General features: G+C 41.7%; 1 protein-coding gene across 1 annotated transcript; it reads left to right on the forward strand.

The window, feature by feature from the left end:
* The first annotated feature begins 23,531 nt into the window (after window positions 1–23,531).
* Window positions 23,532–24,303, forward strand: LOC128142267 (cation channel sperm-associated auxiliary subunit delta-like). The gene is given in 2 exon segments (XM_052788208.1): window positions 23,532–23,651; window positions 23,653–24,303. Coding segments are annotated over 2 exon segments (771 nt in total).
* The last annotated feature ends 1,427 nt before the right edge of the window (window positions 24,304–25,730 follow it).

Consider the following 25,730-nt stretch of genomic DNA (forward strand, 5'->3'; position numbering starts at 1 on the left):
TGCCAACATCCAAATCACCCCGTTTACCAACTATGCACACAATACAGCCTAGCTGCCTCTGCTTACTGCTGTTCTGCCAGGGCTGGGGAAGCTCCTGAAGTGTAGGAGATGGGAAGCGCCACAAGAAAACCTGACCATTCTCAGCAGGGATCTGGTACAGTCTCTGTACAATCGCAAAAGGCATCATTTGAAGATGCTTGCACAAAGGACAAATTAATTGTGAAGCAGGCCCAGCTCAGTGGTCCACAACCTCAAGCCAGCAAATCAGGTCATAAATGACAATTCTCTCTAGAAGCTTCATTGTTCTGACATTTTGCCCACAGAAAGTAATGGTAGACATAAAGTACCAAGAAACAGGGAAGAGGCTGGGAGTGGAGTTACAAGCAACTTCTTTCTTCTTGTAGGGAATTTTTTCTATACCTTTGATCTTTACCGTGCCTTTTCTAGTTCTGCTGCATAGTTCTGGGCATGCAGAGACCAGAACCACAAATAGTACCAATACATTGCGGAACCGCACAGTGAAATAATTAATTCTCTATTTCATTTTTTCTTTTTGATTGCTGCTAAACACGAACAGAGGAATGACAATTAGGACTACCAAACTCCTTTCTTGAGCTGTGATAGCTAGCTAGGTGGTCCTCAATGTGCTTGTATAATTGCTTACTCCTTACTCCACACTCAAAGTCAAATTTGTCTTCCAGTACCATGATACCCATTCACACCTCTTCAGAGCCAGTTTTATTCTCACCATTTACCATTTCCAAATAAAATGGCAAAAGATTTATTTTCTGTCTCTTCTCTCCAAGTCCCCTCCCAGGTTTAACCTATTTATGAAGGGTGTGGAAATATCCTGTCCTCCTCGCCTACCAGTCAAAATTCCACTCCCATGAAACCATCCTGTACTTCACTGGTTAGCTCAGTACCAGTATTTTACCAGATATGTCTGTCGCAGTCTAGGGTCACATGTACCTCCTTCGTACCACTAACTAGAAACACATTATGCATCCTCTTCCACAGAGGGAAAGATGTGGATTTATTCCCAAGAAGTGAGGTCCCAGCTGCCACCCATGCACTGCCATCACCAGGCTGGTAGCAATACCTGCCATAGCTTGCTTTCTTTCCCTACATTAAAGTGCAGGCTGGTTTTAGACGGTTAAAATTTACTAAGGCCACTGTCCATAATGACATGTCTCTCTAAATCAAACTTGAAAACTTACAACAAACACTCATTAGTTCAACCCCAGCAAAGTCTCTCTTTTAAAACTGTCCTTTCCTGCTCCGCGAAATGATTTTTCACCAAATAACGTATGTTTTATCCTTGTGATTTTTCCTCATTTCTTTGGAGCTTATAGCTGTTTTCTTAGAAGAGGTGTTCTTCACACACACTTTCACATCTGTCTTTGCTGACCAGGAAATATCCCTCCCCATCTGTAGCTGAGTCACAGCTCACACCAGCCCTTCAAAAGACTTGACTTTACGCCAAGGCTTAAGACATTCGGTTTTCTCCCTCAAGCTCTTTACTTAAATAATCAAGGGTTTCTGTTGTCTCATTTACTTTGTCCAGCTTCTTAAAAGGACAGGTACAATCCTTTCACCTAACTGCATAATTTCTGTGTCTGTCATTGTCCTCAACTGTTTCTCTTAGCTGTTCCTTATTCTACCGTCTTGTCCACTTGACATATTTTGCATTTTTTTTTTTCAGTTGGCACCTTTTTGTACTTTAAAGCCAGGTATGAAGAATACACATCTCTTCAGCCTTCTCCCTCACATTCCTTTGTTAAAACTTTTTATTGGCTGTAGTATCTTGACATTATAGGACTTGCATCAAGCCACAGGAAAAAACTATAAAGAACCCTCCTTCCATGACCTTCCTCCAGGGCAGCTCTGACAGAGCTCCCGGATCTTCTTCATGGCATCAGACTTAGAGGCATTTGCTGCCTGAAGACTCCTTACTATATGGAGTCTAATTCCCTGTGATTTGAGAGAGCATTTCTTATGTCTCATATGATATTTTCGTTAGTCCTGAGGTCTTGCAGGATGCTTGGAAAGCTGCTTCAAGGTTTTTCTCATAAGTGGCAGTTTCTGGAGCTCTAAGAGGTTCTTGATACTTCAGTGATTCCAGGCACAGTGCCATAGGGAAACACTACAGGGCACTAAAGGGAACCTGCCACAGACCTACATTAAACCATGTAATACATTTTCAACAAAACTAATTCCATCTGAATTATATCTCCTCCCAGCTATTTCCATATCTGTTCTTGAAGAATTACTTACTCAGTTTTGGGGGGAGAGGAGGACGGTGAGGCAAAATAGAGAATAGCTTAACATTAGGTTTTGTCTCCTCGACATATGTCTTTAGCCACCTCAGCTAATTCTCCTTTACATAGTGGCCTCATTCCATACTCTGGTTTCTCTGCCAGAGTAAATTATTTGCAATTCCCCAACCTAAAGGAAAATTCTGCTCACAGAACGTCCTTGTTGCATCCTGAACCTGGCTGAGGCCATGCACATCCTACATGTGGCAGACAAGGCTTTGCATCCCACCGCCTGGTGGTTACACACTTTGAACTAAGTCCCTGTCTACAAAACTTTTTAGAGCTCTGAGAAAGTCTGCCCAAATGTGCGAGTAGTTGTGCACAACTGCCACATTTCTCGCTATCACCCAACAGATCTTGCTTCTCTGTGTAGAAAAAGCTTAGTACCTATCGCTCTGAAAAGTGACATTATCCCTTTACCGTATGACAGGTTGAAGCAAAAGCCAAGGTCAACACAATTGCCAGCACTCACATTTTGCTGGTCGTTATCTTTATCAGACAGTTTAAAAAATGTATGCATTACTGGCCCTTACAGATCTTGCCTTGTCCCAGGATTGTAAACACTGTAATGACACCAAGCTTAGTTAACGAAAAATGATTGGATTTGCAATATTCCCCCAGCACCTCATAACTTCTGAAATATATGGGAATCAAACTAGCTCAGAATCACTTAGCAATATCACTGTTAAACAGTCTTGGTGTACAGTGCATGTCCAAATCCTTCTGGTTGTTTACAGGGCAGCAACCACTTGTTCCAAAGCAAAGATAAAAGAGATACCTCCATAAGCCACTAATACTTACAAAGGCTGTATCTTACAGTGCTACACAGTGTCCGTATTCAAAAAATTATGTATTTTCTGACTACCAGTGAAAAACTGAAGCTGGACTGCAGACAAATATCAAAACCAGTTACCTATTGCTATATGAGAATACAACCATACTTCTTGGTGTTTAACTTCCTTTTCTGAAACTACCTTTCTAACTAAATTTGTTGTTTGAACTGAATTTAGATATGCTGTTCACAAAAAGCAAGTTGGAAACTCACAGCTGAGATGTGTTTAAGAGCTAAGAAACAGTTTTTGTTTCAGGTCAAAGTATAACCAGTTTATGAGGTGGTGAAGAAATAAGGAATAAATCCATCTCCTCTACCTTCACTAATCAAATCTCAACTTTGCTAACAAATATTCAAAGACTCAAAGAAACCATTTTCTAACCTGTCACAAGCAGCAAGACATTAAATATATATATATATATTCAAAGCCACTGCAAAAATAACAAATTAAATTGGCCCTTCTACCGACCTCAGGAGCACTAAACACACGCAGTTCAGCCCCCAAGAATCATTTAATTTTTTGTAGATTGTGAGATTTTAAAAGAGCAAACTCCAGGTTTTCATTCTTTGCCTAATGCTTTGAGAGACTGAGAAATAATGCACTCAAGCTTTTGTTGCGAGCTCAATGGATAGCAGCCTACTTAAATTCAATCTACGGTTTTCCTGTAATTCCCTGAACCCCGGAACCGACAGTCCAATCACGGCGATGCCGCAACACGCGACAAACAGTTCGCAAGCGTAGAAGATACGCAAGACGCATAGCTGTTCCAAAGCTCCAGCGCTTCCATGTCCCCATCACAGATCCAACGCATCTGATGATGGGGCGGTGAATGTCCCCTGACCCCTCCGCAGCAGGAGCACCTGCAGAGCAGCCACCAGGTCGGCGACAGCGGACCTAGAGCCGGCCCGGCGAGCGAGAGCATTCCCGGCCAGGGACACCCCCGCGGCTCGGGGCTCCTCTCCGTCAGGTGCGTACGCCCGGTGAGTGCTCTGACAGCCAGAGCCCCGTCCCGAAGTGTTCGGCGTTGGAACATCCCGTTCCTCCAACAAGCCAGTTAGCGGGATGCGCCGCCGCTCGACCCGAGTAACTGCCGCTCCCCCGCAGGTTTGCGGGGCGGCGACGGCAGAGGAGGAGAAGGGGAGGGAGCTACTCGGGGAGCGCCGGTCCCCGCGCCGTGGAGCCCCTCGCAAGCACCTGAACCCTGCCAGTCCCGGCGCCCAACGCCCGGTTGCCTCCCGGCCCCCGCTCTCCGGGCCGGGGAGCCGGGCAGCCCCCCACCGCGGCACCCCGCCGCCTCCGCCGGGCAGCCGGCAGCCGCCCCGCCCGCGCCCCCCGCCGCCTCCCCGCCCCGCCGAGCGGCTCCCCGCGGCCGCCCGCGGGCCCCCTGCGGCCCCCGGCCCCCTCGTGGCCCCCCCGGGTCCCCTCCGGGCCCCGTCCTGGCCCCCCACGCGTCCTCTGACCTCAGCGAGGTAGAGCCCGGGTGCGGCGCGGCCAGGCGGCACGCCGAGTCCTCCGAAGTGCGGCGGGAGAGGGAGACAACGACGTCCCGCCGCAGCAGCCCGAGCAAGGGCTGGCCAGCTAGAGCCGCCTGAGGTCCCAGCTCATCCCAAACTGCCGGGGTGTTTTGCCCCTAGACCCACGCGATGTGGCACACGCAGCAGAGAGCTGTAGCCGTCCCTCTCTCACTGGGAAAAGTCTCGACCCCGGACTCCACAGCACTGGGTTAAAAAAAAAAAAACAACAAACAAAACAAAAACTGTTATCTTCACCATAAAAACTGGTGTGTTCTCAGTACTTCTTAAAAGCCCATCCCTAAAAACCTTCTTCCGCATACAGAGAGGCGAAGAGGCAGCCTATCTGATTATAAGAACCGAGGCAGATCTAAAGCACGCTTGATTCAGACTTTGGCTCTCCCTGTTGCCACAAAGGGCTCTGGGGCTCCCCGCACCTCAAGCCTGTTGCAGTGGAACCAGGGCTGCTCCACAGCCTCTGCAGGGACCCAGGTCTCCACAGGCACCTGAGCAGAAGTACCCTGGGGTCTGCTGGAGCCAACTTCTTCTAGCCTTCCCAGGCTCCACAGGAGGCCACCAGGTCAAATACAAGAAAGCTGTAAAAGTAGTGCACACACATCCGCACCCACATCTGGCACCAAGCACGGCTGAATTTGTCACACTTTCAGCTCAAGCCAAACCCAAAATGTCTCTGCAAATAGAAACTGCCCCCGAAACAGCAATGCACGGGCACTGAGGCAGAGGACGGTGGAGGGTGGCATGTCAGCAACGCCACCAACCACACAGCATCATTTCTGAGCATCCTCTAAGCTACAATTCACAAGCACTGAGCTGAAATTCTTGCTCCTAATTAGCTATATAGTTCCAAGAAATTTTAAAAAAAATCAATTTAAAAAAGCCCCTCTACCTAAAACCATTCTTATGCAGATTTTTGTACAAAAAAATGCAACTATTTTCTTTAGAGTTCACATTTTTTCTCATCAAAATATGATAGTGAAACAGAGGAGGATGCAAATCAAAGCCTTCTCTCCATCCTTTATTTTTCCTCCATTGAGATATGCATTTATATTAATTCATTCCCATTCCTACAAAGCAAGAAGTCACATAGACTGTTGATGTTACAAGCATAATTATGGGGTAGTATACAATTCCCAAATACAAGCACATCTCCCAGAAAACTTAAAGCTATTTTTCAAAGCTAATACACACCTGGAAACTGTTCTGACTTGACCAACTCTGTCAACTGGCCTCCAAAATATCACCAGTCTCTGAACTTCAGCTTGCAGATATGCAAGCACTCTTTAGCTGCTGTTCATAGAATACAAGCATGCTAAACATTTCATTTCTGTACCTCCACACTGGTTGTTACCAGAGCCTCTCCAGATTCCCTGATCTCCAAGACTACTTCTCCTTACCTCAGTAACCCTTTGTACTTGCTCCTGCCACAGAGGGGCATGCAGCTTCCTCCTCAACCACTGCAGCTGCAGCAGTCACTACTTGCCTCTCCATATTAAACTTCAGCAGCCAGAAGGTGAAATTCAGCTGCTCAGGTTGTATTTGAATAGCTGTTCCTCATCCCTTCATGAAATGGAGGAGGACCGGATGGAAATACCTGTATGGCAATAGGCCATCCTTGCTATCCGTAACGAGTTTATCAGTGGTTACTGAACACTGGCCTGCGCAGCATTAAGAGGAGGCAATGGAGACCCTGATGCCACAGGTGTTTTTCTCAGCATTGGGTTCCACATGAGTTTAAAGCTGATGCAAAGCAGTACAGCTGCAGAGCTGCCCCATCTCTTGGGGAAGCGAGCCGATTCAGAGAATTCAGGCCATTGAAAAACCTGTAAGAGCAACTAGATCATCTCCCTGGAACAGCTCATTGAGAGCAGGACCACAGCAGCCTTGGCTCTGCTTGGGTTGCTGTACAGCCACATCCTTTCTAGTGAAACTGCTTCAGGTGGTCCCTGCTCATTGCACAACAGATAAAAGGCAGAGTCCTTTTAACCTTGCTTAATTAATGCTGTGATTTATCACAGGGATCCCCCAAAGTTATCTTGTACAACTAGAAAAAGAAGCCAATGGCTTCAGGAGTGTATAGACGGTTTAAGCCAGCTTTGCCAGTATCCAAGGCATTTGTGGAATAACAGCCAGAGCGGAGGGCAGGCATCTGACATGGGGCAGGCACCTGACATGGGGCAGGCACCTCCTCCCTTCACACTCCTCCAAGAGCCACAAAGAGCGCTCTCAGAGCAGATCCTTGGCAGCACACACCTAAGTTTTGCACTTCCAAGCACAGAGAAATGCTTTTTCACAAACAGAGACTGATGCTGTACCCATTTAAAGATCTACCATTGGCTTCATTAAATGCAGAGTTACGAGGTTACTGCACTCTGGTTTCTATCAGGAATAATTCAATTGAAGTCAATGGTATTTCATGTGAATAAAACAGATGCGAGACTCAAATCAAGCACATGGCATTCAAACATTGCTATTTATTAGTCACCTTTGCACAGTTTTACTTCTTGAAATGCAATTTGGAAGGCCATACAAATAACCTGAATATCGTTTAAGTCATTTCCTTGAAAGTAAAATATCTAAAATTAGAACAAGTCTTTTTACTGTAACGTTGCTGTAGCCAACAAACACCCTGAACTTCTGGGACAGCAATCTAGAGAAAAAGAAGTTAGATTCTGTTTTTTAAAGCCTTTTGGGAGATAAAGGAGACTATAACTTCTTAGTAAGTTTTAACCAGTTAACAAACCATTGCTATTTAAAAAAATTGTGATGTGCTCCAAAGAATGAGGCCATGGACCCACACTAGATCCCTCAGAGTAGCCTGTGTCAAAGGACAACTACATCATATCATGATGGACAGGGGCTGAGTATGTTTGATAAATGGAAGAACAAGATTGTATTTATTGCTGGTTCTTAGGTAATGTGGGACCAAAAATGCTGCAGGCAGATCTGGCAGGAGCCAGACTAACCCTGTTTTCCAGTTAGCCATGGATGACCTTAGTTTCTTGTAAAATAAATGGTACTTTTTCCTATGTTTGTAGATAATTACTTACATAACTGACTTTCCCATTGGCATAACTTGAGGTTTCGTTTTCTTACTGACTTCCACTTGACTTATGCAGTGCTAATAGGATCAAAGTCTCCTACCCACATGTTCCGCAGTATTCAAGAATAAAATGGTATACGTCATGGAAGATGTGTATGATTTAGAGTCTTGTGTGATCTCTCTCATTTGACACGTTTACATTTTTCAAATGTAAAATCAAGCTTAAAAAAAAACAAAACAAAACCAGAAACAGAAAGCAAAAGAATGGGATATATCCACATTATTTCTACTGTTAAAATGTACTAATTTAACTGTCACTTTATTCTCATCATCCACCTTTACTGCATGCCTTGATGTTCCATGAGGACATTACTGGGACAGTCTTTCATTTACCTGAATGATTTTACCATAGTTTTCACCAGCTGAGGATCTGTCTCTGCCAAATGCAGTAAATGAGTAGACATTTGGCATCTGAAGTGATGATTTTTGGATATGAATTAAGTAGACTATAGTAAATGACAATCCATTACTCAAGATATAGCAAAAATGATACTGTATTTATTCCCTTTGAGGCACCTCAGTGATCCTAAAGTCAGGGATCTGAATTATCATTTCTAGACTTTCCTTCTGTGCCCCAACCATACACATAATGTGAAGGATAGCAATGTCAGGTAGGGATTGGCAGATTTCCCCCAGGAATATACGCTAGATATATTGCTAAATATTTTAGCAACTGCTTGGGTAAATATTTTGAATTTTTTTAGGTGCCCAGTGAAAGGTAGACGAGATGCAAGCAAACAAATCCTACACAGAGAAATACACACTCCTTGTGCAGAATGAGTATAATAAAAGCACTTTTCCAGACTAACTGCCAAATTCTGTCAGTAAAGCTCTGGAATAAAAACAACAGTTGCTGGACTACTCTGTCAGTAAATATAAGCAATTCTGTGGGGGTTTTTTTGCTTTATTGTGTGGATAAAATTAAAGCATTCTCTTGATCCCGAACATTAGGTTCCATGGCTTTCTAATTCTTCTTTTAGCAAACTTAAATGGATAAAATAAGAGCTTGAATATACACATTTCCCAGGTATGAGAATCAGTTTTTTCTTATAAAGTTACTGGTTTTGAAAGCTCTATGCCATCAAACTTAAGGTACCACATCGTCTCAGGAGACACGTCTGGGGTTACAGAAGTAAATACAATTTTATGGCGGTACTAACAAGAGCATGTATTGAGTATTTAAATAGTCTGTGCTCTTTATTTATCAGGCTCTTAATGTCATTCTTCAACGACTGATTTTATTGGACTTACACATATGAACACAATGTGACATGAGACCTACTGGTTCCTTGGACATCAGGGGTTACACACCTCCATATGCATATACACGTTCTCCACAAGAACCAAGAACGAAGGCTGGTATCATCATCACAGGCATTCATTCAAGATGTGTTAATTTTAAGCTCAATATTTATTCATATATAGAGAAGTTATTGTTTAAAGACTGCAACACAACATTGTTCAAAGTGGAATGAAAAGACCTATAGATACTTACTCATCCACTCTGAGTAATAAGTATCCTTCCCTGTGAGACAAAAAGCCCTTCTTATCACAGAAGAGGGTTGCGTATTACAACAAATTCTGCAGTGAATCATTTGGCGTGGATCTTTCAACAGTGCTCATCATTTTTTTCTTGATTGGAATAATTGAAAAGCTGCTGAAACATACAGTTGAGAAACTGAAGATTTTGGGGTACTACAAATAAATTTAGGAAGGTAGATTTTCAAAGCACCATTTAAGCATCTAAAGATGAAGAGAGGGGCCTGATAGATTTAAAAAAAAACAAAACAAACCCCCTTGAAAAGATAAAGCAGCAGATATGCATTGGAAGAAATGGAATATGTGTGCCTACAAAACGTATTTTTAAAAACTGTTCTTCTGTATCAATATGTACCAACATAGTTTGGAAATATGACCACACATTCAGCAATAACTTTTAAACAGCACAATCTAGAAGGGTATTCATGAGAAAATGCATTATGACCTCAAAAGTATTTTCTGCAGTGGTTCATAAGGCTAAATATTTTGTCCATATAAAATATTGCAATAAAATTTCATTGGGCACTTCGTCAAAAGTTGCCCTGCTTTGCTGCTGAACACACTTGTAAAAATCTGCCAATTAGAAGTGTAATATTTGTGCAAGGTAGCACTAATATCATAAAAGACATCTGTTTTGTTATAATATAGTTAAATTGTAAGAAATAAGACAGACCAATGATGAATTTTTTCATGCAAAAGATGTTAAGTAAGAAGGTGAAAGGACTCCATAAATCTAAACATTCTTTATTAGGAAAATTATTTACTGTGAGGTAAACTAAAGCTACAACTAAGGCCAGCCTGCAGTCACATACACAGAAAAGTGTAACCTCTTCGCTCAGTTTTCATGAAGACTCCAACATCTTTTAAAAATTTGTTAAAACAATTTGTTTAACAATTGTGCGCACTCTTATTTGAAATTGGGTCTTAATCTAAACAGAACTTCACACATATAAAATAGGAATGATTTAAGAAAAAAGATTCATCATGCACCATTTCTGATCATTAAAATGTAATTTTAAAAATCCAAATAACCTAAGTATCGATGAATAAGTAAATTAATATTATGGCCCTAAATGCATCTGTGAATCTAGGCCTACCACTCCCACTGAATTCAGCTGTGGGCAGCCAGACTAAATAGAGCGTATCTTCCTGGAGAGCAAAAGATTCATCAGCTTTAGTGTAAATACTATCCTAATCAGACTGGTTTAATAATTACCAGCTACTACAAATGAACATTCCTGGAAAAAACTATGAAGAAGCTTGAATCCAAAACAAAATTAAAGTTGCTCATTGAAGCCAAGTTTAACATCACAGTCCTTCTTCATCGTGGGATTTTGACTCTACTGCTGCTTGTACTGTTGAATTTGAGATGTTTTGGTGTAGCTAATAGCAGTGGGACTTTGATCTGCTCACGCAGGGCTAGTGGCCTCTGATCCAAGGTTCTTTTCCTGCAACACAACTGTCATTTTAGAGCAGTGTTGCTCCAACGGGTCTTGCTCTATCCCTCCCTTAGGCTGGGGGGGGGCTGTCTAATAGGAAGCAGAGCCTTAGATACAGCTGTTCCTATGCTGGGTGGTTCTGGCCTTCAAAACCATCCCTGTCCTTGAATGGCTTTAAAGGAATGGTACAACACTGCTAAGGCAAACCGAGCCTGTCTGCTTTTGACATCAGTATTCCAGCTGCCTTTATTGCTGAATCTCTTCCCACTGCTTTTTTGGATCCCAGGAGGAAATACCATTGCACAGCTTCCTCTTAAATGCTGAACTATATGATGCAGTGCAATACAGTTCGCTACTGTTCTTTGAATCAGGGGCTACCACTTTTTTTCCATTTCCTGACTGCTCTTCTCAGTAAGACCTCTAGGTTTACTAGATACATCTCATGACTCTTTTCCTTCAAAAAAAAAAATCTCTGATATCCTGTAATTATTTGTGCCCAGCCTTACTCCCCAACAAGCAGGTGATATCCCTTTTCCACTCCTAACAACAATTCTTGTTTCTTTAAATACGTATAGTCAGTAGCCCAGGTTTGCTCCAGGACTCAGAAATTTCTCAGTGTACGTAACCGGCATTTCCAGTCAAATATTGCTGTTTATTATGACTGTGGGGACTGCCCTGCAAATGGCTTAACAATCCAGGTGAAAATGAATTGGTCAGTCTTGTAAAAACATTAATTGAAAAAATACCAGTTGAATGGCTGACAGCTGCCACCTGCAGCATGAATCTCTTGGCTAGGCTAATCACATCATTCATCTTAATTGTAACTTCTAACATCCCCACTCAATACAGGGTAGCTTTTTTTCTTCTTAGGGTAGCTGTAGTACCGAAACACAAATTGGTTACTTCACATATCCTTTTTCTTGTTGCTTGTAGACCAGACATTTTTGCTTCTAGCTTTCATATCACTTCCAAGTGTGTGTGTGTGTATATATATATATATATATACACATGCCACTCCATAATGACTTCTTGGTCATAGTGGCTGTGCTCTGCCTTTTTGGGTTCCTTCAGTTTGAATCCATGTATCTGTCCTGTGTTAGTGAATGCTATAACTTTGAGCCAGTATCTGAATATCAACAGCCCATCATTTGGAAGTACTTCTCCAATGTCAGAACTGTTGCTGTCAATAGCATGGTATCTAGGATCTTATATCCCACAGACTATACTGTCTTTAGTGGGGAATGCCATGCCCATATTTGCACATGGGTATTAGATCTCAGCTTAATCTTATATTTCATTTGTAGGTTGTTTTTTGTCATTTGAGTCTCATTCTGCAACCACAGTACAAATCAAAGCCCAGCATTTGGCCTTTACACTAGCATTTAGGATATTAATTCTAGCAATAATATCTCATTTCTCAAATAATTTCTCTCTCTCTTCTAATAAACCTTGACTTTCCTTTTCTCACCTTTAGCTCCCATGGACAACTCTGTTCATACAAGATTAGTTTTTGCTTGCATTCTTGTGCAATTTCCTAGAGATTCAGCATGCATTCTTCATACATGTCTGTTCTTCATATGTACACCTTTGCCTATTACCATACTCTTCCTACTAGGTAGGAATCCCATCAGCACAAGTGCTGCATAGTGTTTCATTTACTGAGTATTCTGGGTCCAAAGTTAAAGGATACTGCAAAACCAACATCATCTTATTGTTAAAAGGATAATTTCTTTTCATCTGCTTCTGATACAGATTAGCATACAGTGTCCTCTCCTTTTATGTCCTTCCAGGACCTTGGCAACTGTCTAAAATCTCCACAGAAGGATTCAACAAAATACCAATTCCTGGCAAGGTAATAATATGTAGCTGAAATACACTCCTCCCTCCAAAAAATAGAACCTTCAAAGAGAACTGGGTTTCCTAGGAACCTATATAATGTCATTGTCACTTTTGACCTGAACAATTAGCATTCAGGAAATTTGGATTGATTTTCACTGATGATTAAATTGAAGTAATACTTTGACGGAATGCTAGTGGTTTACCAAGGGAAAAAAAAAAAAAAGAAGAAAAAGAAAGAAAAATCAGGGAGACCTTTCTTTGCCCTCTGCATGTAGTAAAGAGGGAATACCAGGAACCCAGCTCCCCTGGTTCTCAATCTGCCCCTTCACCTTTTGAAGTTCTGCCCAAAACCTGCCTGCCTCAGATTTTTGTCCGGGCCACAATACAAATACTTCTCCTTCAGTAACTTTTAGGTTTGTTTTGCCAGCTTCATTTTGTCCTTATGGAAGACAGTCATCATGAGCAGCAATTTTAAAAAGAGTTGTGTGATTATCCATCAACCATTGCTGGAAGCCATCTAATCTTCAGCTTCATATTCTCTAAAGCAGCATAAAGGATAATAGAGATTTAGTCTCCAAAACAACTAAAATCCTGAGGCTTTCTGTAATAGGACACAAGTTAAATGTATACAAGTGCATTAGCTTCTGAAAAGCGCTATCAGCATTTTCCTCAAGTTTTGCTAGAAATGGCCACCAGAGCTATCAGCCACCACTATTCTTTCCTGATATTTCTACAGGAGTCCAAGGGAGAGGGAGCCCAAAGCTTTTATGCTAATCTCCTGTTCCCATCCAAGTTGAGGAATGGTGGTTATATCTTTATTTCTTCCATTCTGATAACAAAGTGGGAATAGGTGATTTCAAATAGTAAATCTATAGCACTTTTCAGATACCATTTTCCACCCTTTTCTCTTCTTAGGACCCCAAGTGCAACCACTGCTCAGACTTCTCATTTCCTATCACTTCCTCTTAGATCCAGCATCAGGACACTAATGTTTCAAAAAAAATGCAGAATAAATTTAGTTGGGATTAAATATTTATTTGTTTCCCCCCAGACCCTTTTTACTTGTCTGGTGACAGCTTGCCTTACCTCAAGAACAAACACACTAAAATGAGAATTTTAGAACTTGTTTGAAGAGGGTTATAATCACTATGCCATATATGTTATACAAGAAACAAAAATTACTCTGAACTAAAATATACTGTGTTTTATCTAAAACATATCACAGTACCATGCCTTTGCAAAATTTAACACCAAGTATAAACAATTATAATCAAATATGAAATAAGAATTGACAAAAGCCAGTTCTGTTTCAGGAATCATATATTATTAGTTGTACATCTGTACATTCTTAGTAGTATTGTTACATTTTAAAAGAAATCAAATCTGATTACAGCTAAAATCTTAGGAATATAAAGTTATAGTGTGTGACTATAGTAGATAAAGAACTTAAAGAATGTGCAGTACTGTACTTTTAGCTGATTATCGTTGGCTTATATTTTCTTTTAAGAAGCCAAGAAGATTTACTTCTTGAAAACTCCCTACCTTTCTCATTTTGATAACAAACTGAAAGACCAATCATTGAAAAGGTTGGATTTCAAAAGAGAACATAGTATACATTTTTATGCAAACTAATAAAGATAGTGATGAGAATCATACTGCGCAGAATCAGCTAAAGGAGGTCAAGAAGCGGACAAGTGAGGAAGACTATGAAAGACCACCAAAGGGCTTCTGAAGACCACCAGAGACCTTTGCTACACCTGCATGAAGAGACATATACATATGCTAATAATTTACTGGAAAGTTGATGATTATATATAACATTTCCCAGAAACTTAATGAATATGTATAACAGGTGTGTATTTAACTGTATCATTAGACAAGACAGGTGCACACGATAGGTGGAGCGATCCCCCGTGTGCCCAGCGCTGCAATAAAGGAGTGCCTGCTTCTTAACTTCTCATTGCTGTTAAGGAGTTTTATTCCGGATTTCGGCAACAGTATAACATTTAATAAATTTTAAAAAAAAATCTAAAAATGTGCTTCTAGAAAAAGGCAATTGGGGATTAAAATTACAGTTTAATTAAAGGATCAGTTTGTCTATTTTATAATTTATGCTCAGAATATGTTCTTTTTTGTGCTTTGTTATACTCTTGCACAGTCAAGAATTTTCCTATGAAAATTCTTGGTTGCAACAACAAACCACTTTTCCTCAAAAATCTTATAAACACTATGGCTGATTTTTTCAGAGAACCTTGTCTGTTTACAAAGTTACATCCCCATACAACATGAAGAAAAGCAGTGTAAGCTAGTGAAACATTAAAAATACTTGACTATAATGAAGTTGTTTTTAATCTCAGCCTCCTTCTTGTACCTTGACTAAAACAAGTGTTATTAGTAATGTTTTACCACTTAAAGCATGGATTGGAACCATGAAAAAATTAAAAATTATACCAAAAATGAAGAATTATAAGCAGAAAAAAAACCCAAAGATATTAGGGAGAGAAAAAGAAAATTGCTGGAGGCAGGGGAATGATCATGTCTGCTTATTAGTCCAAAACCTAAAGATTTTATTCTGTTTTTACTCAGACAAATCTCCCCTTGACTTTGACAAAATTTGAACTCAAAAGGACTTGGGGATTTTTGTCCTTGCTGCTTAAAGAAATATGGCAAACTTCAATTCATTTCATAGACACAAAGACTCTATTAATCAGTAGTATCCAGTGTCAAACCGCAGTAGTGTGTCAAACAGTTGGTTTTGTACTCTTCATGCATAAAACCAGCATTTTGAAATGAAGATATTGACTTTTTTTCTCCTCAGCCAGTAGCCAGTGCCCACTGTGGTGCTGTCAATGTTGGATCTATTTCTCATTTCAGTGTCTTGGAAACGCTGCATCGGTCAATGCATCCATCATACAGCTACTGCCTAAGTAACCCTGTGCTGGAATTGTATTATCATTCTTAAGTAGCCATACCTGACTAAACACCCCTGATGAGAATAATTACCTATTTAACAAACTTAACTATCTACAGCAGCTTATAGGATTTTTACCAAGATGGTTGATGCAGGGCATTCATAATGAGCAGGACCAAATACACTTGCAGGAGACGATTGTATTTGGTAAACTGCTCTGATTAACAATATGGAGAGCACAGTCCCCTTTTCATTTACCACCAGACAGCACAGGACCATAGCTCTTTGAGCAAGCAGAGGTTTCTGGACTGCTGTCCCATCTGCTCCTGAGGATGCTAGAGTTGTTGTGTTGGTCCCACAGCTGGCTCTGGGATTGTTTCATGTGATCAATGAACGAGCAGGTGCTTGGGCTCTTGTTCCCATACTCTTCTTCCAGAGCTGCTTGGCACTGCAGGGCTTCCGCAAGGCTGGCACCTCCCTGTCACTCGGTGTCCTCGCTCACACTGAGATACAGAGCACTGACAGCTCAGGCAAAGCGTCAACTCACAGAAAGGCTGCTAGTTTCAAACCTATACACTTAAATTTAACAAGTTTTCCTTGTAAAGCTTCTGTTCAAGACAAAAAAAAAAAAAAAAAAAAAAATATATATATATATATGCATGCCATGAAGCTGCTCTTTCACAACTGCCCCTGATTTCCACCAATACCTAGCAGCCAAAGTGAGGAAGATGGCAGTGCAGTAAAGAAGATTTCCATTACATACCTGCCCTTCCACTGTCATCCTAATGCATACATTCTCATTTGTCTTGTGTAACAGAAGCATATCACTGTGCAAAACCTTTCACTGAAAGGGGTTCAAACTTCCCATTTTTAATGGGAAGTTCTCAATGCTAAGAAAATTAATGTATTTTCATGGCAATCTTCATCAATGTCAAGTTTCACACCCTCAGAAAGGATATTGTAAAATCCTAAAAATACCTACCAAGTCTTCAGAAAAATTCTAGCCAGTAGCCAGTTTCATAACATACTGAACAAAACTATAGTATTGCCTTGGACAGAAGAAAACTTTTCTGAGGGTTATGTTCAGCACCCACTCATGTTTTCTGAACTCTGGCTTGCAGAGAAAAAAAACCTCTTACCTAGTAGGAAAAAATGCGGTGACAAGTAACAATAAAATATTCCCTATCTCCTTGTAATCTTTTATGGCTGTGTTATTGAAAAAGTTCTACATATTACTCTAAAAATACATATATTTCTAAACGGCATTTCAATAAGTTCAAGAAACATTCTCCTCTAATTTGCATCTATAAAAGAATAATTAAATTTAATAGTGTTTTTAGTGTAGCTGAGGATAAAATTCATCCAGAATGCTTAGGGCTTCTTTGACCTACAGATGAAGAGAGTGGATTTGAAAAGCAGCCAGAAACAGAACATGAACCTTTAAGGCAGTGACATCTCCACTCTGTGGTCTGGAGAATAAAAACTACGATCCTTAAGGACAGATGTTAAGAAGAAAAACGGTATTAGCTGCGATTCCTGAGCCTTGCCTCCTTAACTCCACTGATGCGCTCAGTCGGTTCTGTCACAGCAGGAAAACTTTCTGGGGTAGTCTTTCCTCATAGGCCTCCCATTTTTCCTCCCAGGCAGAGCCAGAAGTGCTCTGAGCTGCCACTGCCCTTTCTTTTCTCCAGCAGCTCCCTTCAGCTGCCCACGGTGTTGCAATAGGGAGGGATTTTGTCTTGTTTTGTTTTATTTTAAACTTGTCTTATGGCTGCAGAGCTTTTGGCACACTCAGATCATGTTTTCCAGTGTTTCCCTGGCATCACGAGAGCCAGCAGTGCATATTACAAAAAGCTGAGTCTCAAAGTATCATCTGGGTCCAAGAGCTCAGGCTTGGGCTGCAACAGCAAACGTCATTAATACCGCCCTGGGTGTCAGCAACTAGAAGTGGAGCCCATGCCCCAGGCACATTCTTGTCTCTCCCTCTGGCATGCCCCTGACAGTAGCATCTGCAGGGAGAGGGGGGGAAGCTGGGCATATCGCCTGATGGTTTCTTCACAAGGATAGGAAGAAAGAAATGTTTTGCCTGTGAATTTCAAGAAGTATTTATTTTCTTGGTCAGAAGTGACTGTTACTTTCTCTGCAACCTCCTCAACATACGGAAATATCTCCTTCATCCTAGGGCTTCTAAATACCTAGGGATCATGAGGCACCTGCTTAAAGACTATCACTAAGTTATTTCCTTCAGTAAGTAAAAATCTACAGTTATAGTCAGGGGGTTTTTTTGAGCAGAATTTTCATTGTCCTGGAGGAAACAAGGCAAGGAACTATGCCACTATTACCAGCAGGAGAACACCACATCTATTCTAACTTAAGAGGAAAACCCAAAAGAGTAACATTTGCAAGCATCAGCTGAATTGATTTATACACTGCTATAGTCTATAAGCAACATTTTTTAAACCATGTTAATTTTTTACTTTTTCAGCTACCACTAAAGCAATTAGCAGAACTCATTAGCCGTGTGACATTTTACAAATTAATGATTTACTCCTGTAAACTGATAGAAATGAATAGTAAATAAATCTTTATTTAAATGGGATCCGGAAATCACTCAGTCCTGGAATACATTTAATCAGCATTCATGGTTTTAAAAACAGAAGTGTTGAAAAAATTATCATCTTCCATTCCAGTCTAGTTTTTACTCTATAGAATTAATTTTGTTCATGAAATTATTCAAGGGTAATTTTGAAAAGACAGCAAACATTAAGATTTCAAGTGACTGAAATAATAGCAATGTGCATATGAGGAAAGGCTGAACTTCCCTCAGTGGATTTCCATTACTGCAGACATCTTTATATTTTAATATACTCAGACATAATCCCTTATCTCACTGGAGTAAGACTAGAATAAGTGAAAAGCATCCAGGAGTCTCTGCTGTATCCATTGCAATTCAGAGACCTGACTTTTGATACCTGGGCTAGATGACACTTTAGTATAGACAGCTCTGTATCACAGTAGATATTGAATTAGATGAGCTTTAAAATTAAATCTTTTGAGTAAAGTTGGAAGTCTGGCTTTATGTTTCGTGATTATTTTGGGGAACAAAGTTGAAGAGAAATTCTGTCCACGTTAATCTGAGCGTAGCCGTGATTGTACCACATATGATTCCATTCTCCTCCAAGCAGTCTCACTGGCAGGGTGACTGCTTTCAGTAAGGCAGCTGTACTTGGATTTCACAACTGAAGAATAATAGAAGTCTTAATTTTGTGGTTTAGTCAGTGGAGGAAAAGCTTGCTTTATTTCAGTAAGAACGCTTTGGTATATTACTGAGCTTCCTCACATTATGTAGCTGTTGTGATCTCAGGTTTAAATAATGAAAACCATCAAAATATTTTTTTTTCATTTTCATCATACTATTTATACACTATCTTCCTCCTCCCCAAGGCACTGGTATTTTCCACTCACTCTAGCACTTTGACAGAATGTTTCTCACAACCCAAAATAATTGATTATATTTATCTTTTTATCTTAACAAACATGCTATACATAAACGGCTCTGTTACACATGGAAAGACTATCTATTTGATAACAGATCAAAATGCAACCTATGCAGTGGGACCCACACAGGCCATGGGTATTGAGTATTATTTCTACTGAACAGGAACTCTGTCAACAAATCCGAACACTGAAAGTGAAAATTCTTCTATTTTTATATTGACAACTTGTGTGTTCCTTCTGGAGCAACACACAGTGTAAGTAACTGCCAAAGAATAGTTACTTTGAACTTCTGTATTCTGCTGCTGAACTTAGCAAAATGCTATCTCAAAAGTGAAATCGAAGTGAGGTTGAGTTTGTTTCACGAAACAGTATCACTTCCTAATACTAAGAACTTCTCCCAAACATCAAGAAATTGCACTCATAGACATAGTTTAGGGACTTCCCTGTCCTGAGGGAAGACATTTAATTCCAGGAGGAGTCCCAAGCTACTTAGTAAACAGAGCTAGGACTAAAATTTTTGAAAGCATATTAACCAAGGAACACATAACCCTCACTTTAGAAAAGCTGATGTTTCAAGGCACAGGTCACTAGAGAATTTGTATCTGAGCAAAACCTAGTCATAGTCAAAACTGAAAGTGAATTGGTGCTCATTTCCTTTGTTAGCTTCAAGTCTTGAATCCTTAGAGTCAATAATATTTATCTATGACGTGAAGGATAATAAAGAATCCTACTTGGTTTTCTGTGTAAGGACTCAGTGGGAGAGACATAGATCTCCAACATTTCTATTGATAAGTTTCTAATTATAGAACTGAGCTCTCCCTACATTCCCCCCCACACACACACCCCCTTCTTTTACCTGAAGTTTTGAATGATACTGAAGTGATGCTAGCAGTTATTGAAATCTGTTCTGGTAGAGGCAAGGCTGCTGCAGCTCCACATTCTCGGCTTCAGCCAGTAGTGAGAGCGAGCACGTTTTCCCAATAGGCACACACACAGATACATGCATATAATACACCTTACGCATGGCCAGCCCCACAGATCAAAACAGAAAGAAAACGCAGCAGTCACACAAACACAAATGGCTTATCAGGATGAAGGTCTGCTAGTGGGAAACACATACAGTGTGGATCCCTGCAGCAGCTGGCCTCACGTGCTCAGGATGCCCGGGAGCTGGCCCCTGGACCCCAGGTCTCCCCAGCTGCTGACACATGAACAATTACAAGCCCTGAGGGCCACAGCTCCACTCCACTTGCTGATGCAGACCCCCTCGCTCCCAGCTATGCACACACCCTCAGAAGGACACTATGGATACTGCAGCAAGTGCCTTTAGACCCTTGGTTTACCCAGTAGCTGGCCGCAGATCCTTGGTCTCCTCCCAGCTGCAGGCATCTAGGCAGGTGAGCACCCAATGCCCACAGTCCTACTCCAGTTGCTGGTACACAGGAGCCCTCTTGCTCACACCAACACACATAGGCACACACTCAGTCCGAGGATCCTTCCAGTGACTGGCCTTAGATGCTCAGTCTACCCAGCAGCTGACCCTTAGATCTTCCTATCTCCAGCTGCTTTGCATACAGAGACAGACACATGTGGATGGGTCTCTTGGTTGACCTCCAGACCCCACGGTCTCCACAGTAGTGGGACCTCCTGGTCCCTTCAGTAGCCAACTCCTCAGTTGTCTCACACACAGAGATTGACTGAGAGACTCCTAGATCCCACAGTCTCGCCTGGAGCTGGCTTGGACCTCCTGGCACCTCCAGTATCCGGCTCTGAGAAGAAAACAAAAAGCGACGTCCACTTACTGCTGAGGCGGAACAGACATTTAGAAGCAGAAAGCACTAGATGGCAGCAGTGCTCAACTCGTTCAATTTGGATACAAAAGGAGAGCAGTCACCTATATTCAGCAATGCGATTTCTATATATTTCCCACGGCACCTGAGACAGGAATTCAATACTAAAGACAAAGTAGATAAAGCTCACAAAGCTGTTGATAAAATGCTCAGTGAATACAGTAGGCAATAGCGGAATCAAGCAATCTTCCAACTTGCCACTGGCGTAAGAAAAGACATGAGGAGTAGTAATGTGACAGAACCACTAACTGTATTTCTCAGTATCAGAGAGAAAAGTATTGCATAACTGGAGAGGTATACAATGCTCCCGTCTCATCTCCCACCTCCCACTTCCAGGGGGTTGGGCAATGCCACCCCTTTCCCCTCTGCTTGCTGCACCACTGCCCTAGTGCTGCTGGAGGGAGAAACACCCCGCCCTGCCAAGGACTGGCAATCTCTTCTCTGCAATTAGTGGCAACAGTTAGTGATTAATTCAGACAAGGCTTAAGCTTCAGGTAGTTGAAGGAGAGCTGGTAACATCGTAAGATCCAGAAAAAAAGTGTGGTTGTGGCCCGTTCCCCTCCCCCTTCAATGATTCAGATAAAAATCACTATCTAGACATGCAGGTCTCTAACCTGCATGAGTTCCCTTGTGCTACCTGATCACTAGGTGTGATTAAAAGGCATGGCCTGGCAATGGACAGTGCTGCTGTCCTCTAGGCACCAGCAAATATGAGGGACACAGCCCGGGTCACCTCGTGAGACACAGGATGCAGACCCCCAGCACCAGTGGTTAGTGGCTGTCCTGCAAGGGGATAGCGAAGGCTGCGCTCAAACCTAAGCTTAGATCACACATTAATGCAGATTTAATTTCACATTAAAAAAACCTGCCGACCACCACCCAGAAACGAAGCCGTACAGTGCAGCTGCTTAACAAAAATACCTTCCCTGTGCTCAGGCAATGGCCAAGAAGGTCTGAGAAGAAACCCACCTGCTGAAGAAGAGCCCTTTGAAGGCGGCTCCTCTTCCTTGTGAAATCCCTCTCCTTGGCACATCCCCACCCCAGGCCAGACAGGCGCCGAAGCCAGCCCCTCAGCAGTACCCAGGGTGGTCACCATCGCTTCCTCCACCTTCGACCTCCACGACTGTTAGCAGAAAAGCCTCTCGGATGGGGGGGAGTGGGCTAACAGCCATGCAGCCTCAACTGGGGCAGCCCCAGCACCCCCCCCCCCCCCCCCCCGCAACAGCCACCACTGGCCCTCAGCCACCAGGGACATGGCACCTGGGCCCTGGTGGGCGCTGGCGGCCAAACTGTGTCTGTAGCTCTGCTTGTGGGGCCACACGGGAGGCTTGGGGTGCAGCCACACGCGGCTGGCGTACTCCACGCATTTTGGCGAAGCTGGCAAGAGGCACCCACATGAGGTCCCGCAGTACCTCTGTGAGGGGCATGGCCCCCGGGGGGCGGGGGGGGGGGGCGCAAAGGTGGCTGTGTACCTGGGGAAGGACATTTTCATCGCTCTCCATCCCAGAACTTGAAGCCAAGGAAGCCTCACCTTCAGCACCATCAGTGCCGTCACCTTTGTGCACAAGGACAGGGTTTCAATGGTGGTCAACAGCCAGGTCTACGTGTATTTCAAGAACCTCAACAGGTAGGTCCCATCAGCAGGAGTCACATCCCCCATGTCCAAAGTCCCAAACACCCAGTGCAAGGAGCTCAGGTGGACCCTTTTTGCTTATGACACCAGGCACTCAGTCTCTGACAGCCACATCTTCCTTTCACAGGACGGGTCTTACACTTTTACACATGTTGAGACTAGTACAAGAGAGCAAGGAGTGCTGCTTGGGGTCTACAATCTCATTTCCTCTGCTGTGACTGGCCTGTTGATCGACAGAAGCGGAGAGGATGGGGCAAGGAAGGCAGCACAGACCTTTTTCAGATACAATGGTACCAAAAAGTCATATGTCCAGCCATAGCTCTGCCACCTTCCACCTGCTGCCCAAAGGCCTTGCTAAGCTTTGACGTATGCAGACTCTTGCCTTGAGGGGTTTCACCATCCTTTGGACAACAGATGCTTTGCTTATATCTGCCAAAAATGGCTTGATCATGGAAGAAGTGACTATCATGCCCTTGGAGACTTTTCAAAGCACTACCTTCCCTGGCAGCAGTTTCTTACTTGTGACTGCTAGCAGCTCCCAGATTGCAGTCTTGACCCGGGACAGACACCTTTTCTATAGCAGCATCAGCTGGGTCACTAGCATAGTGCACATTGCCAAGGATGAGAGCATAGATTTGAAAAATACAGGGATGCTGTGTGAAGAAAGAGGGTGGCTGACTTTACTCAGCTCTGTGATTAGCAATTTCACCCAGCCATATGACTTCAATAAATGCAAGCCCAATTTGCAGTTAGCAGTCTGGAGAACTGAGCAGTTCTGGACTGCGGAGATCCTCATGGGAGACTTCTAGAACAAGATCTATTATGAAAGTCCAACTTTGAAGGCCATCTTTGTGCCCAAGCCAGGCAAAATGTCCACTCCCTTGGCAACACTGACCAATGCCCATGTGCTGGCTTTCAGTGCGTATGTAATAGAAGTGGGATTTACATATGATGGAAACACCAAATACCTCTTGCATTCTGAAGCAGCAGTATTTCTCTGAATTTGCAGACAGACTTCTGTGACAGCATACATGATGGAGAGATGTCTACTGTCACTGTGGATATCCCTGACAACCCAGTCAGTTGTACTGATGTGGCTCCCCCGACTGCACTTGTTGCAGTGTCCTGCCCACCTACAAAACATATCAGAATTGTAAAAAAATGCAACGGCATGTGACAAAGGCCTCATTCAAGAAGCAGAACTGAGAAATAATTTCAGTTATACAATCAGCCATAACATATGAGATACACACTTTCTTGCCAGAAAAGATATACAGCAGGACGATCTACATATCAAATATAACTTTATGAATCTGGGATGTCCTCTTCTGGTACATTATAAAAATCCTTGGGTGCCAGTTTTTAAGTTATGGGAAAACAATAGATTTCAGGAGCATGTCCCTGTTGTTCTACTTGAAATAAACAGAATGCATAACTATGATTATCTTTTGACTGTGCATGATGCCAACTGCATCTCTCAACCTCAAAGCTGGACTTTGCTAGAGGAACAGTCTCCAGATCCAAATACTGCATGGACCAGAAGAAACTACATGAGCTGTAAGGATAGGAATGGACCTGAATTAATGTGGCCCTCAGTCAAGTATCAGGTTCTTGATGGAGACAAAAATAAGATCACTTTCCCTCCCTATAATGGTCTATATATCTTCAAAGCCAGTGTAGTGGATACATTTTACAGTTACTGTGATTTATCCGTAACCTTCTCAGTATATGTCTATGGTGCTTTTCCCACGAACTACCTACATTTTGGGGCATCACTGACAGTCTCTGTGACTTTGCTTTTGATTTTTACATGATACTCCCTATCTCATTTATCACTCTAAAAATTCAGATGCAGAAGTTAAAGTATTTTGAGTGGAATTTTTCAAAGTCTCTGGGAAATCTAACTAGAGAAGTTGCCTTTTATTTCAGAAATTTTTGTTGTTATGAAAATGCAACGGAGAAACTAGGAAACTAGCTCAATGTCTTTTTTCTAATTAGAAAGTTAAAGTTTTATTATTTTGAAATTGAAAGAGATCATTTTAGATTTTTTTCCTCATCTTTCATAGTAAATTTTTCACTGACCCTATGTAGCTAGCCCTACTTGTTTCACTGTAGAGATAGTCTAAAAGTCTTTCCAGTACAAGTGCATGATTTCAGAAACATGGCAGCTTTTAAATTTAATTTTAGGAAACAGCTTTTAAATTAAGTGGACTTCAGAGGATTTCTTACTAATTAGTATCAATTCAGGCTGTGTGACAAAGACCAATTATCTCCAAACTTGAAGTTGTAACCAACTCCTACAGAGAGCATAGCTTTTCACTCCGGCCGAGTATCAAGAGAATACTACCTGTCTTAATAACTGTACTGTGAAAGCCCAGCATTATGCAGAATTCTAAATCCATTGTATGGATGGACTTCTTATGTATTTAAAGCAATTTGGTAGACATTTTTCTAATAGGACAGTAATAGTCAATTAAAATTAAACCAACCACAATAGTAAGGAAATGGCCATTTTGTCTACAAGTTTATAGCAAAAGCAGTATTAATTGTTGTCTATTTCAGACAACTACTTTAGAATCCTGTGAATTTGCAAAGTATATGACTTTTATGTATTTATTGCTAGTTAAGGCCTTATTCCATTACACAGAATGTTTAAACAGGATTTAAATAACGTAGTTTAAGATAGAGATATTAAAGATGAGTTTCTGTCATAAGTAATTTAAACTTTAATTTAAAGCTAAGATTATTTTTTCTGTTTCAATGCATAGAAGAGTTTAGTTTACAGGATGAGGTGACAAGTTCTGAAAACTCCACAGCTATATCAGTATAACCAGTCCTTCTAAGAAATCTTTAGAATAAAGTACACAATTCAAGGGGAATACTGCATTTAGTATGATTGCTACTATTTTTGAGAAGGTAGATGGGGATTGATACTCGAGACCAGAAAAGGCACAAGATCTTGCTATAACATCATAGTCATCTCCTAGAACAGTAAGAATAATCAAAGAAATCTCCCTTCAGGTAAATATTGTAACTGAAGCACAAAATGGAGCCTCTTTGTGAAACTTATAAAGGAGATTCAGGCCATTCCTTCTGCTATACTAGTGGCCAGTCTAATTGCAAGTGAGTCATTAAAAGCAGTCTTTGCTTGCCCACAAAATAATTAAAGGTTTCATCTCTTCTAGTAACCACCAACTATAATTACTCCAGAACTTGTGGTTAAGAGCCTGAACAAATTAAA

Source organism: Harpia harpyja, chromosome 5, assembly GCF_026419915.1.
Source record: "Harpia harpyja isolate bHarHar1 chromosome 5, bHarHar1 primary haplotype, whole genome shotgun sequence".
Lineage (NCBI taxonomy): Eukaryota > Metazoa > Chordata > Aves > Accipitriformes > Accipitridae > Harpia > Harpia harpyja.